The 13,854-nt window shown below is 43.7% G+C and overlaps 1 protein-coding gene across 1 annotated transcript in view; it reads right to left on the reverse strand.

Moving 5' to 3' along the window:
- SH2D4B (SH2 domain containing 4B) overlaps positions 1-13,854 on the reverse strand; it is a 67,802-nt gene that overhangs the window by 33,964 nt on the left and 19,984 nt on the right. Inside the window, exon 6 of the mRNA XM_039911309.1 lies at positions 4,254-4,398. Coding sequence (XP_039767243.1) covers positions 4,254-4,398 — 145 coding nt within the window. The remainder of the gene's footprint in view (positions 1-4,253; positions 4,399-13,854) is intronic.

Raw genomic sequence — 13,854 nt, forward strand, 5'->3', positions numbered from 1 at the left:
AAAAACCTCCAGTGGTTGCCTATCAACCTTTGCATGAAACAAAAACCCCTCACTCTTGGCGTCAAAGCTCTCCATTCCCTTGCCTGCTCCTATCTCACTTCCCTTCTCTCCTTCTACAGCCCACCCCATATACACTCCGCTCCTCTGCCACTAACATCCTCACGGTGCCTCGTTCTCTCCTGACACGCCGTCGACCCCTGGCCCACATCCTACCACTCACCTGGAATGCCCTCCCTCCTCACATCCACCAAACTCACTCTCTTCCACTCCTCAAAGCCTTACTGAGAGCTCACTTCTTCCAGGAGGCCTTCCCAGACTGAGCCTTCCCCCTTTCCCTCCCCTTTTCTCTCCTCCCCATTCCCCCTACTCCCTCCCTCTGCTCTATCCCCTTCCCCTCCCCACAGCACTTGTGCATATTTGTATATGTTGTTTATTACTCTATTTCATTAATGATGTGTATATATCTATGATTCTATTTATCTTGATGGTATTGATGGCTGACTACTTGTTTTGTTTTGTTGTCTGTCTCCCCCCATTTAGACTGTGAGCCCACTGTCGGGCAGAGATTGTCTCTATCTGTTGCCAAATTGTACTTTCCAAGAGCTTAGTACAGTGCTCTACTCACAGTAAGCGCTCAAGAAATTCGATTGAATGAATAAATAAATGAACTTGGATACTCTTTGGGCCTTCCGTATTCACCCCACCTTCAGCCCCTTAGCAATTATGTACAGCTTGTTGTGGGCAGGGAATGAGTCCGTTTATTTTTATATTGTACCCTCCCAAGCACTTAGTAGAGTGCTTTGCACACCGTAAGTGCTCAATAAATACGACTGAATAAATGAAAGAGTGTCACCAAACAAGCTGTAGCCTCGAGATGCATGAGATCCACAGCTGGCCCTGACAGCAAGGACTTGGGAACAACTGGACTCAGAAGCAAGAACTTACCTTCATTCCATTCTTCCATTCCCCACCTCAAGCCTCTGTTATTTCTCCCCATTTTCTTTCCTTCTGTGTCCATCATTGCCTGGCCATAAATCCTTCCTCAAATATCCATTTCCAAGTCTCCAGCACCCCCATTAAGAGCAGCAAATTAAATATATAAATTCAGGAATAGGTCTCTCAATATGAAAAGAGCAGGTACCACAAATCTTTGAGAGAATTTCCTCTCCCCAGCCTCGGGGTTTTAGAGAGATTTTTCTGAATTGTTTGATTTTCAGGTTCTTCTCCAGTTGCTTGGATAGGTTCCTGAACTCAGAGTCCTGCCTTGCCAAACAGTTCTCAATCGGCAGGTACAAAATGCAATATTATGTGTTTGACTCTTTCTCAGATCCTTGGAGACCTGAAATAAATTCCTCTTTTTTCAAGTGAATAGAGAGCCCCACAGTCAAATGATCCCATAGGCATAATCTTTTTTTCTTCTTAGAGAATTTAATTTAGGGCTTATCAAAAAATGATACTAGGTAGGCATCATATTGGATTAATGCACCACTGTATCTTTTGTATTAAATTAATTTTGTGCAGAATGGCTCAGTTTGGGATGAATGTTAGATTACAGGGCTTTGTTAATCTATCTTCAAGAAACCCGAAATTGAATGAAGGAAATCATAAAACTAGAATCACCATGTATTTTTCTGTTTGGGTTTTTTTTTTCCTTCCGATTCTATTATTGCACAGTACATTAATTAGCAATACCGCAGCACATAAGTTGAATGAATTCCATTTCTTTATACCTGACGAGGCCCCAAATCACCACATATCTTTCTATTGGTGCATGTAAATTCCATTTTAACAGTTACCTTTTTAACCTTTACAAAATACATGGTTATGCACCTACTTCTTTAGGAGAGGAAGCCCTGACGAGGCCCCAAATCACCACATATCTTTCTATTGGGGCATGTAAATTCCATTTTAACAGTTACCTTTTTAACCTTTACAAAATACACGGTTATGCACCTACTTCTCTGGGAGAGGAAGCCTTTTCAAAGTTACTTTCCTTTCTTCCCTTTATCTCTGTGTAATCAAATCAACTGTGATACGAGTTTGAATGGTTTATTCTTCCTCCAGTTTGTTCAAGTATCTCAGCTAAGAGGAAAATGACCTGGGTTCTAAACCTGGCTCCGTCACTTGTCTGCTGTGTAACCTTGGGCAAGTCACTTAACTTCTCTGTGCCTCAGTTCATTCATCTGTAAAATGGGGAATAACTCTGTGAGCCCAATTGTGGGGGAGGGACGGTGTCCAACCCGATTATCTAGTATCTACCTCAGCACTTTGAACAGTGTCTGGCACATAGTAAGCGTCTTAGCCAGTGGAAAGAGCTCGGGCTTAGGAGTCAGAGGTGATGGGTACTAATCCTGACTCCGCCACCTGTCAGCTGTGTGGCTTAGCTTCTCGGTGTCAGTTCCCTCATCTGTAAAATGGGGATTAAAACTGAGAGCCTCATGTGAGACAACCTGATTACCCTGTATCTACCCCAGTGCTTAGAACAGTGCTCGGCACATAGTAAGCGCTTAACAAATACCAATATTATTATTATTATTATTAAGAGGTTCATGAGATCTCTTAGGAAAGCACACTTGGAGGTACCCCAGTATAACAAAGATATTCCTCTCTCCTCTCTCTCTCATTCAACCCACACTTTCAATTTATCACTAATTCCTTTCAGTTCAACCTTCACAACATCATTAAAATCTACCCCTTCTTCTCCATCCAAACTGCTACCATATTAATCCAAGCACTTATCCTATCCCGCCTCGATTACTGTATCAGCCTCCTTGCTAACGGCCCTGCCTCCTGTCTCTCCCCATTCCAGTCCATATGTCACTCTGATTACTGGATCATTTTTCTACAAAAACTCTCAGTCCCTGTTTCACTACCTGGACAGATTTAGCCCAGGTCAGATTTAGCCTGATTCAGAGTAGTCTCAGTCTAATTATCCCAGTCAAATTAGTCTCAGTTAGATTTTACCCATGTTGGATTTAGCTCAAGTCAGATTAAGATGGCCTACATTCAACCCAGATCAGAGTAGTCCTGGGTCAGATTTAGCCCGTGCCAAATTAGCTCAGGTTAAATTCAACCTGGGACATAGTAGCACAGGATAGTTTACCTAGGTCATACTAGCCCAGGTTGGATTTAACCCGGGACATATTTGCCCAGGTTAGATTTACCATGGGTTAGATTAGTCCCTGGTCAAATTTAGCACTGCAGTAGATATAAGATAATCGGGTCAGATGTGTTCCCTGTTACACTTGGGGCTCACAGTCTAAAAGGAGGAAGAATAGGTTTTGAATCCCCATTTTACAGATGAGGTAACTGAAGCACAAAGAAGTTAGATGACTTGCCCGAGGTCACACAGCATGCAAGTGGCAGAGCCAGGATTAGAACCCAGGTCAATCAATCACATTTATTGAGCTCTTACTGTGTATTAAGCTTTTGGGAAGGTACAATATAACAGTTGGTAGACAGGTTCTTCCCACTAGACCATACTGATTCCCATTAACATTTCACACTAAGAAGCAACGTGGCCAAGTCAAAAGAGCATGGGAGTCAGAAGGTCCTCTGTTCTAACCCTGGTGCCATTACTTGTGATCTTGGGGAAGTCACTTAACTTCTCTGTGTCTCATCCATAAAATGGGGATTAATACTGTGATTCCCATATGGGACATTGACTGTGTCCAACCCGATTAGCTTGTATTTACCCCAACGTTTAGTACACCATCTGGCGCATAGTAAGCACTTAACAAATACCATAAAAAAATCCACTAAAAATTCCCCTCATTGAACCCACGAGTATTCCCTAGTTGAGTGACTCTTCAAGTTTTTTCTTGACAACTGTAACAGTGTAATACCATGAAGTTATTTCTCAGATCCTATAATTCTGCACCACTTAGAAAATATGGGACACTTTTGTCCAGAATACTGAAACACTGCTAAAGTCTTAGCCTGAGTCATAGATGCCGGCAGGATGTTCACGGGGGCTGAAATGTACTTCTTATCATAAATCCTATCCAGCTGAGAGATGGGTTTTGCTTGGATGCTAGTGACCCCTTAGAGAGGTCACAACCCTACTGTGTTACACTGAAGGGCTTTAAGTATCCTCTGTCTGCAATCGCATTAATCATGAATTAAGCGGCTCCAGAGGTGTTATGAGAGTCCCATTCTGCATGGGGGAGCCTGAGGCCCTACTGGGGGTTGCCTATGTCCAGATTCATCCGATCTTTGTACGTTTCTCAACTCCTCGACAGGTGTTTACTCACACTGTTCCTCCCACTCCAGCTCTTCCTTTTCGCTGGCTTGGGTCTCTTGGGCTTGTTTCAGGCTCCAGTATAACTCCTTTGCTCTCTGTTCTTCCTGAAGGCAAATCTGTTCCTCTCCTCGTTGTCTCTCTTCTTCTTCAATTCTCTAAGAAAAACCAAAGGGAAAAAAAGTGGGTGAGAAAGACATGGTATTTTCATGGGGAAAAAAAATCTGGGGGTTCAAAATGCTTCCACCAGGAGCCTGGGTAAAACAGCTGGAAACCTGCCAGTGGAAATGGAGCAAGCAGCATGGCCTAGCAGAAAGATCATGGCCCTGGGAGTTAAAGAACCTGGGAAAGTCTAATCCCTTGGACAAGTCACTTGGCTTCTCTGTACCTTAGTTACCTCATCTGTAAAATGTAAGGCTGTGGGACAGGGACTGTGTCCAGCCTGATTAGCTTATATCTACCCCAGTGCTTAGGACAGTGTCTAACACATAGTAAGCAATAAACAAATACCCATTAAGAAAAAAAGTGGTGAGTCTTCCATCTGGAAACTGCAGTCTTCACAGAAACAGATTCAGCCTAACCATATCAATCCATCAATTGTATTTATTGAGTGCTTACTGTGGGGAGAGCACTGTATTTAGCACTTGGAAGATTACAATAAAATAGAGTGGCTGAACATGTTTCCTGCCCACAAGATGCCTGCAGTCCAGAGAAGCAGCATTGCCCAGTGGAAAGAGCATGGGCCTGGGACTCAGAGGACCTGGGTTCTAAACCCAGCTCTGACATTTGTATTCTACGTGACCTTGAGCAAGTCACTTAACTTCTCCAGGCCTCAGTTTCCTCAACTGTTGATGAGGATTAAGTCCTACTCCCTACCATGCGGGACAGGGACTGTGTCCAAACTGATAACCTTGTATCTGCCCAGCATTTAGAACAGTGCTTGGCATGTGCCATTGTCATTATTATAATTGTTATTATTATTGTTCTTATTATCATCATCATCATCACTATTATTAGGGGATGCAATCATTAAAATAAATTTCAGATATGTACATAAGTTCTGGGAGGCTAAGGCGGGGAGAGAATACAGGGAACAAATCCAAGTCCAAGGTTGATGCAGAAGTGCGAGGGAGTAGGGGAAATGAGGACTTAGTTGGGGAAGGCCTCTTGGAGGAGATATGATCTTAATAAGGCTTTGAAGGTGGGGAGAGTGATGGTCTGTCAGATATGAAGGGGGAGGGAGTTCCAGGCCATAGAGAGTATATGGACAAGAGGTTTTATAAAAATAATAATAATGAAGATGGTACCTGTTAAGCGCTTACTATGTGCCAAGCACTGTTTTAAACCCTGGGGTAGGTACAAAGTAATCAGGTTGTCCCACATGGGGGCTCACGGTCTTAATCCCCATTTTACAGAATGAGGTAACGGAGGCACAGAGAAGTTAAGTGGCTTGCCCAAGGTCACACAGCAGACAAGTGGCAAAGCTGCTGGGATTAGAACCCACGTCCTCTGACTTCCAAGCCCGTGCTCTTGCCACTAAGCCACGCTGCTTCTCATACATAGATATGCATTTTATATGTCGGTCATATAAGTTCATGTAAGTTAATGTCATATAAGTATATGTAAGTTCACTGTGGGCAGGGAATGTGTCTGTTTATTGTTATATTGTACTCTCCCAAGTGCTTAGTACGGTGCTCTGCACACAGTAAGCACTCAATAAATACGACTGACTGACTGACTACGCAGTCAGACGAGAAAGACGAGATTGAGGCACAGTAAGTAGGTTGGCATTAGAGGAGGGAAGTGTGACGGTTGGAGGCTTTAACCATAGCAGCAGTTGTGAAACAAACTTTATATAGGCTCACTGATCCCAATGCTCCAGAGAGGGGCAAACCTTTCCATAGGACAAGGGATTGTAATTAAAGAAGCTTCTGGATGATCATGAAAACCTATACGAGAAGCATTAGATTCGTCAGGAGGTTCTACGAGAATCTTTTTGAAAACGGTATTCTATCAACTTTGATTTTTCATTCGTTCACTCCAAGTAATGCTCAGAGAAGGAATCCTGACTGTGGGGTGAAACATAGATAAAATAATAAAAGAGGTGATTTAGGGAGTATGGATATAGTTCTCTTTCAGACAGAAGGGGGAAGAGTTGGCCTAATTGAAAGATGAATTGTATTGCCAGAGTCTGGAGTCCTGAGAAATTAATCTGTCCAGGTAACCTCACTCCACAAAGTCACCCGCCAGCCTCCATGCCCGTGGAAAATGTCGGGGAGACATACTACTACTTGAGAGATAATCTGGGGATATCTTGCTCCCAGCAGCTGCCAGAGGCATCATGTGATCAGGAGAAGTGGAGGCTAGGCATCAGCCAAAGGTTTAATGTTCAGAAAGGCAGAGGCTCACAGGAGAGATGCGCCAAGGAAGTCTCCGGTCATCTGACCAATTGACTGTCTTGACCCTTGTCTTTATCCCTTGACCCGACCCCAAACTTTACAGCAGAATTTTCAAAACAGTGATACACTGCTGCAGACATTCTCATTTGGAAACTTACAGAAGAAAAAATTAGAATGTACAAGCGGCTGGTTTACAATCAAAACCCAAAGTCCATTAGCCTAATGGGTCTATTGGACTAAAGGAAGCATGAAAGGGGTTGTGGTCAGCAATGGTAGAGCAAGGCAAGGTCCACCTGGGGTCAGTTGCTCTCCACTCATGGGGTCATTACTACTCTTGTCTCAGAATAAAGAAATAGGGTGGCCAAGTGGATAGAGCATGGGCCTGGGACTCAGATGGACCTGGGTTCTAATCCTGATTTGTCTGCTATGAGACCTTGGTCTCAGTGAACTTCTCAGTGCCTCAGTTACCTCATCTTTAAATAGGGGTTAAGACTGTGAGCTCCATGTGAGACATGGACTGTGCCCAACTTAATTAACTTGTATCTACTCCAGTGCTTGGTACAGTGCCTGGTGCATAGTAAGTGCTTAACAAATACCATAAAAAAAGAAAGAATACACTACTGATTGTGTGTTTTCCAACATAGATAGCAGAATAGCACAGCCAAACCTCATCTTGTCTTTGACCCCGCCCAACTTGATAGTTGGACACTTAATGCATAAATTAATCATATTTATTGAACGCTTACTGTGGGCAGAACACTGTTCTCAGCGCTTGGGAGAGTACAATATAACAGAGTTAGTAGACACATTTTCAAAGCAGTACTAAGGTCAGATCTCCTCCAAGAGGCCTTCCCTGATTAAGCCCTTTTTTCCCCACTTCGCTCTCCCTTCTGAATCACCTATGCACCTCAATCTGTGACCTTCGGACACTTGATATTCTCCCTACCCCCAACCCCACCGTGCTTACGTACATATCTTCAAATCATATATTACAAATTACTTATTTATTCATATTAATGTCTGTCTCCCCATCTAGACCGTAAGCTCAATGTGGGCAGGGAAAGTGTCTGCTCATTCTGTTGTATTGTACTCTCCCAAATGCTTAGTACAGTGCTCTGCACAGAGTAAGCGCTCAGTAAATACCACTCATTGACTGATAGATTGGTTCCCTGCCCACAGCGATCTTAAAGTCTAGAGGACTCTACAGTCCAGAGTACATCTCAGCTTTTGGGCCTGACGATGGATAGTCATTGTTTCGCTGGTCCATCTGCTCTTGTCTATCCCACACTGGCCGACGGCAGACACAGCAGTGATTTCCCAGCTGCCCTCGTTGATGTACTATTGCTCCGGCTAATTCTCAGTAACACCGATTTTAAAGAGTTATTGGGGAAAAGGCTGTGCCCATTCTCCACCTTGGTCTTCTTTGGTAGGTCTGCAGATTCTCTACCCTGTGTTTGTGCTTCTTATTCAACAAAAAGACTCCAATGATGGTGAAATTCACCAATTACTCTATGTGTGTGCATGTGTGTGTGACTGAAAACTGCTATGCGGAACCCCCAGTTCCAGCCACATTGCATTGCATTGCATGCACAAAAACCTATTGTTAACAGGCTCTGACAAATGGCAGACTTTAAACTGTTCTGCCACCTGAAAAATTGACTAATCCTCACTAGAGACAGCCTTGGCCTAGTGATTGTGGTATTTACTAAGTGCTTCTTATGTACAAAACACCGTACAAAGTTCTGGGATCAACAGAGATGAGGAAATTGAGGCCTAGAGAAATTAAATGTCTTACCCAATGTCACATAGCAGGCAAGTGGTGGAGTCAGGATTAGAACTCAGATCTCTGGACTTCTAGACCCACATTCATTCCACTAGACCACACTGCTGCTGGGAAGAGCATGTAAATGGGAGTCAGGAGACCCAAATTCTCATCCAAGCTCTGCCACTGGGTAAACATGGAGAAGCAGCATGGCTCAGTGGAAAGAGCATGGGCTTTGGAGTCAGGGCTCATGAGTTCGAATCCCAGCTCTGCCACTTGTCGGCTGTGTGACTGTGGGCGAGTCACTTAACTTCTCTGTGCCTCAGTTCCCTCATCTGTAAAATGGGGATTAAGACTGTGAGTCCCACGTGGGACAACCTGATTCCCCTATGTCTACCCCAGCGCTTAGAACAGTGCTCGGCACATAGTAAGCGCTTAACAAATACCAACATTATTAAACTTGGCAACCTGTCTGAGCCTCAGTTTTCTCCCTTGTAAAAGGGGAATCAGATAACAGTATTTCCTACCTCTTTAATTGTAAATCCCACTTGGGACAGGGTCTTTGGGACAGGGTCTTTTTCCTGTCTGATTACCTCGTATCTCCCCCAGCACGTAGCACAATGCTTGGCACATAGAAAGCACTTTAATACCAAAGAAAAAACAAAGGCATTTTAATGTCTGAGAGCTAGAATTTCCCAATTGGTCACTCCAGTCCCAAAATGTCTTTAATATGACAGAAATGGAAAGCAGTACTCAAGTATCTTCACTGTTGAGAAACAGAGTGGCTTAGTGGAAAGAGCACGGGCTTGGGAGTCAGGGGTCGTGGGGTTCTAATCCTGGCTTTGGGCAAGTCACTTAACTTCTCTGTGTCTCAGTTACCTTATCTGTAAAATGGAGATTAAGACGCTGAGCCCAACATTAGACAACCTGATTACCTTGTATCTACCCCAGTGCTGAGAACACTGCCTGGCACTTAGTAAGCTCTTAACAAATACCATAATTATGATTATTATGACCTAGGGCCAGGGACCATGGCCAAGACGAAGTGTGGTGCCAGAGGACCTGGGTTCTAATCCTATCTCTGCCACTTCTCTGCTGTGTGACCTTTGGTGGGTCACAACTTCTCTGTGGCTCAGTTTCCTCAATTGTAAAATGGGGTGAAGACTGTGAGCCCCATATGGGACAGGGACTGGGTCCAACCTTGTATCAACCCCAGCATTTAGTACAGTGGGTAGCACATAGTAATTGCTTAACAAATGCCATTTAAAAAAAATGGTGGTGAAGGCACATGTGACCTGTGAAGGTGGGCAAACCCCAGTGGGGGTGTGAAGCCAGCTGTTCTGAACCTTACACCTATTTGTTCTCCCTACAGTTCAGCAAGGCTGCTTTCCCTTCTACCACATCGTCTGCTTTCCCTACCACTATATCTCCCAGAAGAAAAATTCTCCTGCTCCTGCTGGTTCAGAGGTATTTAAAGTCCATAAATTGGAAATTGCTTGTCAATTTCAGGCTGACAGAGAGGATCATAAAATAATAAAATTAATGGCAATTTCTAACCAAGGATGTGTAGATACTTAACCTAACTTTCCCATCCCAGGTGACAACGCCCCCATCCTCTCCATCTCTCACATCTGTAACCTTGGAATCATCTTTGACTTCTCCCTCTCTTTCATGAACATGAAAAAGAACATGAACGCTCTTTCTTCATGACATTTCTAGAATCTTCACCTCGCTCTCCATCCAATCAGTCACAATGCTGGTCCAGACACTTATAGCCCAGCTCTAGTACTGCATCAGCTTTCTCACTAATCTCGCTTCTTCCAATCTCTCCTCCCTAGAGAAGTCCAGGTTTCACTCTGCTGCCCAGATCATTTTTCTGAAATGTTGTTTTGCACATTTCAACCCAATCCCCTCTGTACCAAGCAGAAATTTATGACTAGTTCTAAGATATTCAATCAGTTCTCTCCCTCCTATTAAACCTCTCTCTTCTTGTTAGACTCACATATTTTGTAAGACAGTGTCTACCTTGCTGAAGTCTCTACAGTATTCTCTAAGCGCTTTTGTCAATCGGTGATATTTATTGAGTGCTTACTTTGTGCAGACCACTGTAGTAAGCACTTTGGAAAGAGTATAATACAGTTGGTAACCACAAGCCCTGCCTTAATGGAGCTTGGAGTCAAACAAAGAGACAGATGTGAAAATAAATTCTGAGGAAAGAAACTGAGTATGAAAATATCTACACAAGTCCTATTGGGAGTAGGGTGAATAACAAAGTGCTTAAGGGGTGGGGCTAAGTGCACAGGTGAGGCAAGAGTGAAGGAAAATAAAGTTGGGGGAGGAGAGTTTAGTCAAGGAAATCTTCCTGGAGAAGATGTGATTTTAGTAGGGCTTTGTCGATGGGAAGAGTGGTGGTCTGTCGAATGTGAAGGGGGAGGGAGTTCCAGGCAGGAGGGAGGACAGGAGCAAGGGGTTGATGACAGGTGAAGTGGTAGGTAGCAAGGGACGCTGAGTAACTTGGTATTAAAGGAGTGACATGTGCAGGCTAAAATGTAGAGGTAGAGGAGTTAGGATAAGATGAAGTGAGAGATGACTGGGGACCTTTAATCCCATGGTGAAAAGTTTCAGCTTAATGTGGAGATGGATGGTCAGCCATTGAAGGCCCTTGGGGAGTGGGGAGAATCAGATTTTGGAAGCAGCAGAGTGCAGTGAGAAGCAACGTGGCCTAGCAGATAGAGCACGGGCTTGAGAGTCAGAAGGACCTGGATTCTAATCCCGGCTGCCACCTGTTGGTTGTGTGACTCTGGGCAAGTCACTTCACTTCTCTGTGCCTCCGTGACCTCATCTGTAAAATGGGGAGAAAGACTGTGAGCCCCATGTGGGACATGAACTGTGACTTGGGTCTACCCCAGTGTTTAGTACAGTGCCTAGCACATAGAAAGCACTTAACAAATCCATGAAAAAATAGTATGGTCTGGAGAAGGGAGGGGTTGGGTGCAGGAAATGAAGTTTTTCCCTTCTTTCTCTGCAATTCCCTTGCCAACTTCCAATGAGATCTGTGATTGGCTGTTTTATAAACACATCACTCAAAGACTAATTCAGCACAGACTAATATTTCTCCTACTACACTGCAGCTCACAGTCTTCCCTGCTCTCAGGATATCCTGCTTTATTGATTGATTAAATATTGCCATTTATAAGAAACTCCAAGGATGAAGCTATTAGAATTGGCAAAAGAAAAGCTTCCATTATCTTTCAGATTATAATTGGTCTGGTCTAGTCAACTTTAAAATCCTAGAACCTATCAAAAGTAAAAAAAAGTTCATAGGCTACCTAGGTGGGTGTGAAGCTGTTTGTTAAAAATTAAGGTATCATAAGATTGGACAGATTTATTTAATTTTTAAAATCAAAATGCTTCAGGATGATAAAACTTTAATGGAGTTCACTCTCCCCTCTTCTGAGGCTGTTTTAAATTTGGTCTAGTCAGTACCTCAGAAGGATGATTAATGATGTGCTAAATATTTTAAATGTGTTAAAATGGTCAAGTTAACTGATCTGAATCTCATTCTACCGCTGAATCATTCATGAAAGCCCCATTTCCTGGAGACTTCGATGATGATCTCAGGTAAGAACCTGCAGGGATTTTTAACTCAGTCTCCCTGCCTCCATATCCAGAGATTAACCCCCTCCGAGATTTCTAACAGTTTGAGGGAAGAAGAGCAAGCGGCAGAAAGATCAAAAGCAACCTTCACTCCCTCGGCCACTCCCAAACTGTGACCAGCTCAAATGCAGCACTGAATTTTGTGTCCGAGAAGGCAGGGATAGCCTCAGGGATGAAAAATGGATCCAACAGTCCAACGAAGACTCTCTGCACAAGGTCAGTCAGTCAATTATATTTACTGAGTGATTACTGTGTGCACAGCAATGTACTAAATGCTTGGGACAGAACAATGTAACAATACACAGATGCATCCCGGGTCTACACTGAGCTTACAGTCTAGAAAGGGAGACAGACATTAAGATGGTGAATGGCTTGCCAACTGAGGCAGTTCCCCCCATGTATTTGTGGGCACATTCTCTATCCCATAAGGAAGACTTTGGAAACTGGTCATTTTCCTCCCCATTCAGGTGCCTTCAGTTGACATTATCCACTTGGGCCTGTGACGATGAGGCCTCTGGTTGTACTATCCACAATTTTGTGTGGATTCTGGAAACTGCCCTGAGGCCACCCAGGTTGTTACTGGGGTTGAGGGCAATGGTGTGACAAAGCCAGACTGGACTAGTGGTAAATACCTCTGAGCATCCTTTAGCAGCAAACTGGCAGAGAGTAAAGTACCATTTAAGGAGTGATTTCAGCAGCAAACAGGCCATTTCCAAATAAATGCAGCAATGGAAACTCTGAATAGGACCCGATGGCTCAGTAACAGAGACCTCTCGCAGTGCAAAGTGATAAACTAAATGGTTCCAAGACAGAAACCATTCATCATCACTGAGAGGATCGCTCTTAGCCTTCCTCCTCCAGGTCATCAGGCTGAACGGACACTAGCAACAAAGGGAAAAATGTTCCATCTGGTGACTACTGGTCCTGTCCATTATACAAACTGGCCTCCTACAATTTTTTTCTAATAGCATTTGTTTAGCACTTACTATGTGTCAAGCCCTGTTCTAAGACTTGGAGTAGATACAAATCGATCAGGTCAGATAGTCCCAGTTCCGGCTAAATCAGAGGGAGTAGATTTAATGCGAACTTTACAAATGAGGAAGCTGAAGCATGGAGAAATGACTTGCCCAAGGTCAGACAGCAGACAAGTGGCAAAGTCAAGATTAGAACCTGGGTCCTCTGACTCCCAAGTCTGTGCCCTTTCCACTGTAGGCCACATCATTTTGCTAACAGTTACCTGCCATCCCATCAGAAATTCAGCTCAATCAACCTAAACAATATATAGAAAAGGTTTTCTAGGGAAGTCCACTTTCAATCTTGTCTACCACATTCAGGACACCAATTGGGTTCCGAACCCTAAAGCGATTTCATAAGATATCTATGGAATTCATTTAGAGAATCTTGATTTGCAGCCTCTCCAAAAGCATTTCAGCCACTGATTGATCTGATCTTGGCAAGGTAGTGTCCGGAGTTTCAACTGCCCCCTGACGAACCTCTTACAGGGCCAGAGAATGTGAGCAGCTGTATAATTTAGTAATGGGTCTCTCTGCCCTTGAGGATAGGCCCGAAGATTGAAGGATTCAATTCCAGTAGTCTTTGCTGAAGCCTGAACCCAACTTGAGTTTCTGTGTTAATTCCAAGAGGCATGGCCTGCCCAGGAACTAAAAAGCTATTCCCTAAAACAAAATCATCATCTAACTGAGAGGCACTCTGTGATTATGGTGTCTTGTTTTTGTCCGTCTGTCTCCCCTGATTACACTGTAAACCCGTCATTGGGCAGGGATTGTCTCTATCTG

The sequence above is a fragment of the Ornithorhynchus anatinus genome, chromosome 3 (assembly GCF_004115215.2).
Source record: "Ornithorhynchus anatinus isolate Pmale09 chromosome 3, mOrnAna1.pri.v4, whole genome shotgun sequence".
NCBI lineage: Eukaryota > Metazoa > Chordata > Mammalia > Monotremata > Ornithorhynchidae > Ornithorhynchus > Ornithorhynchus anatinus.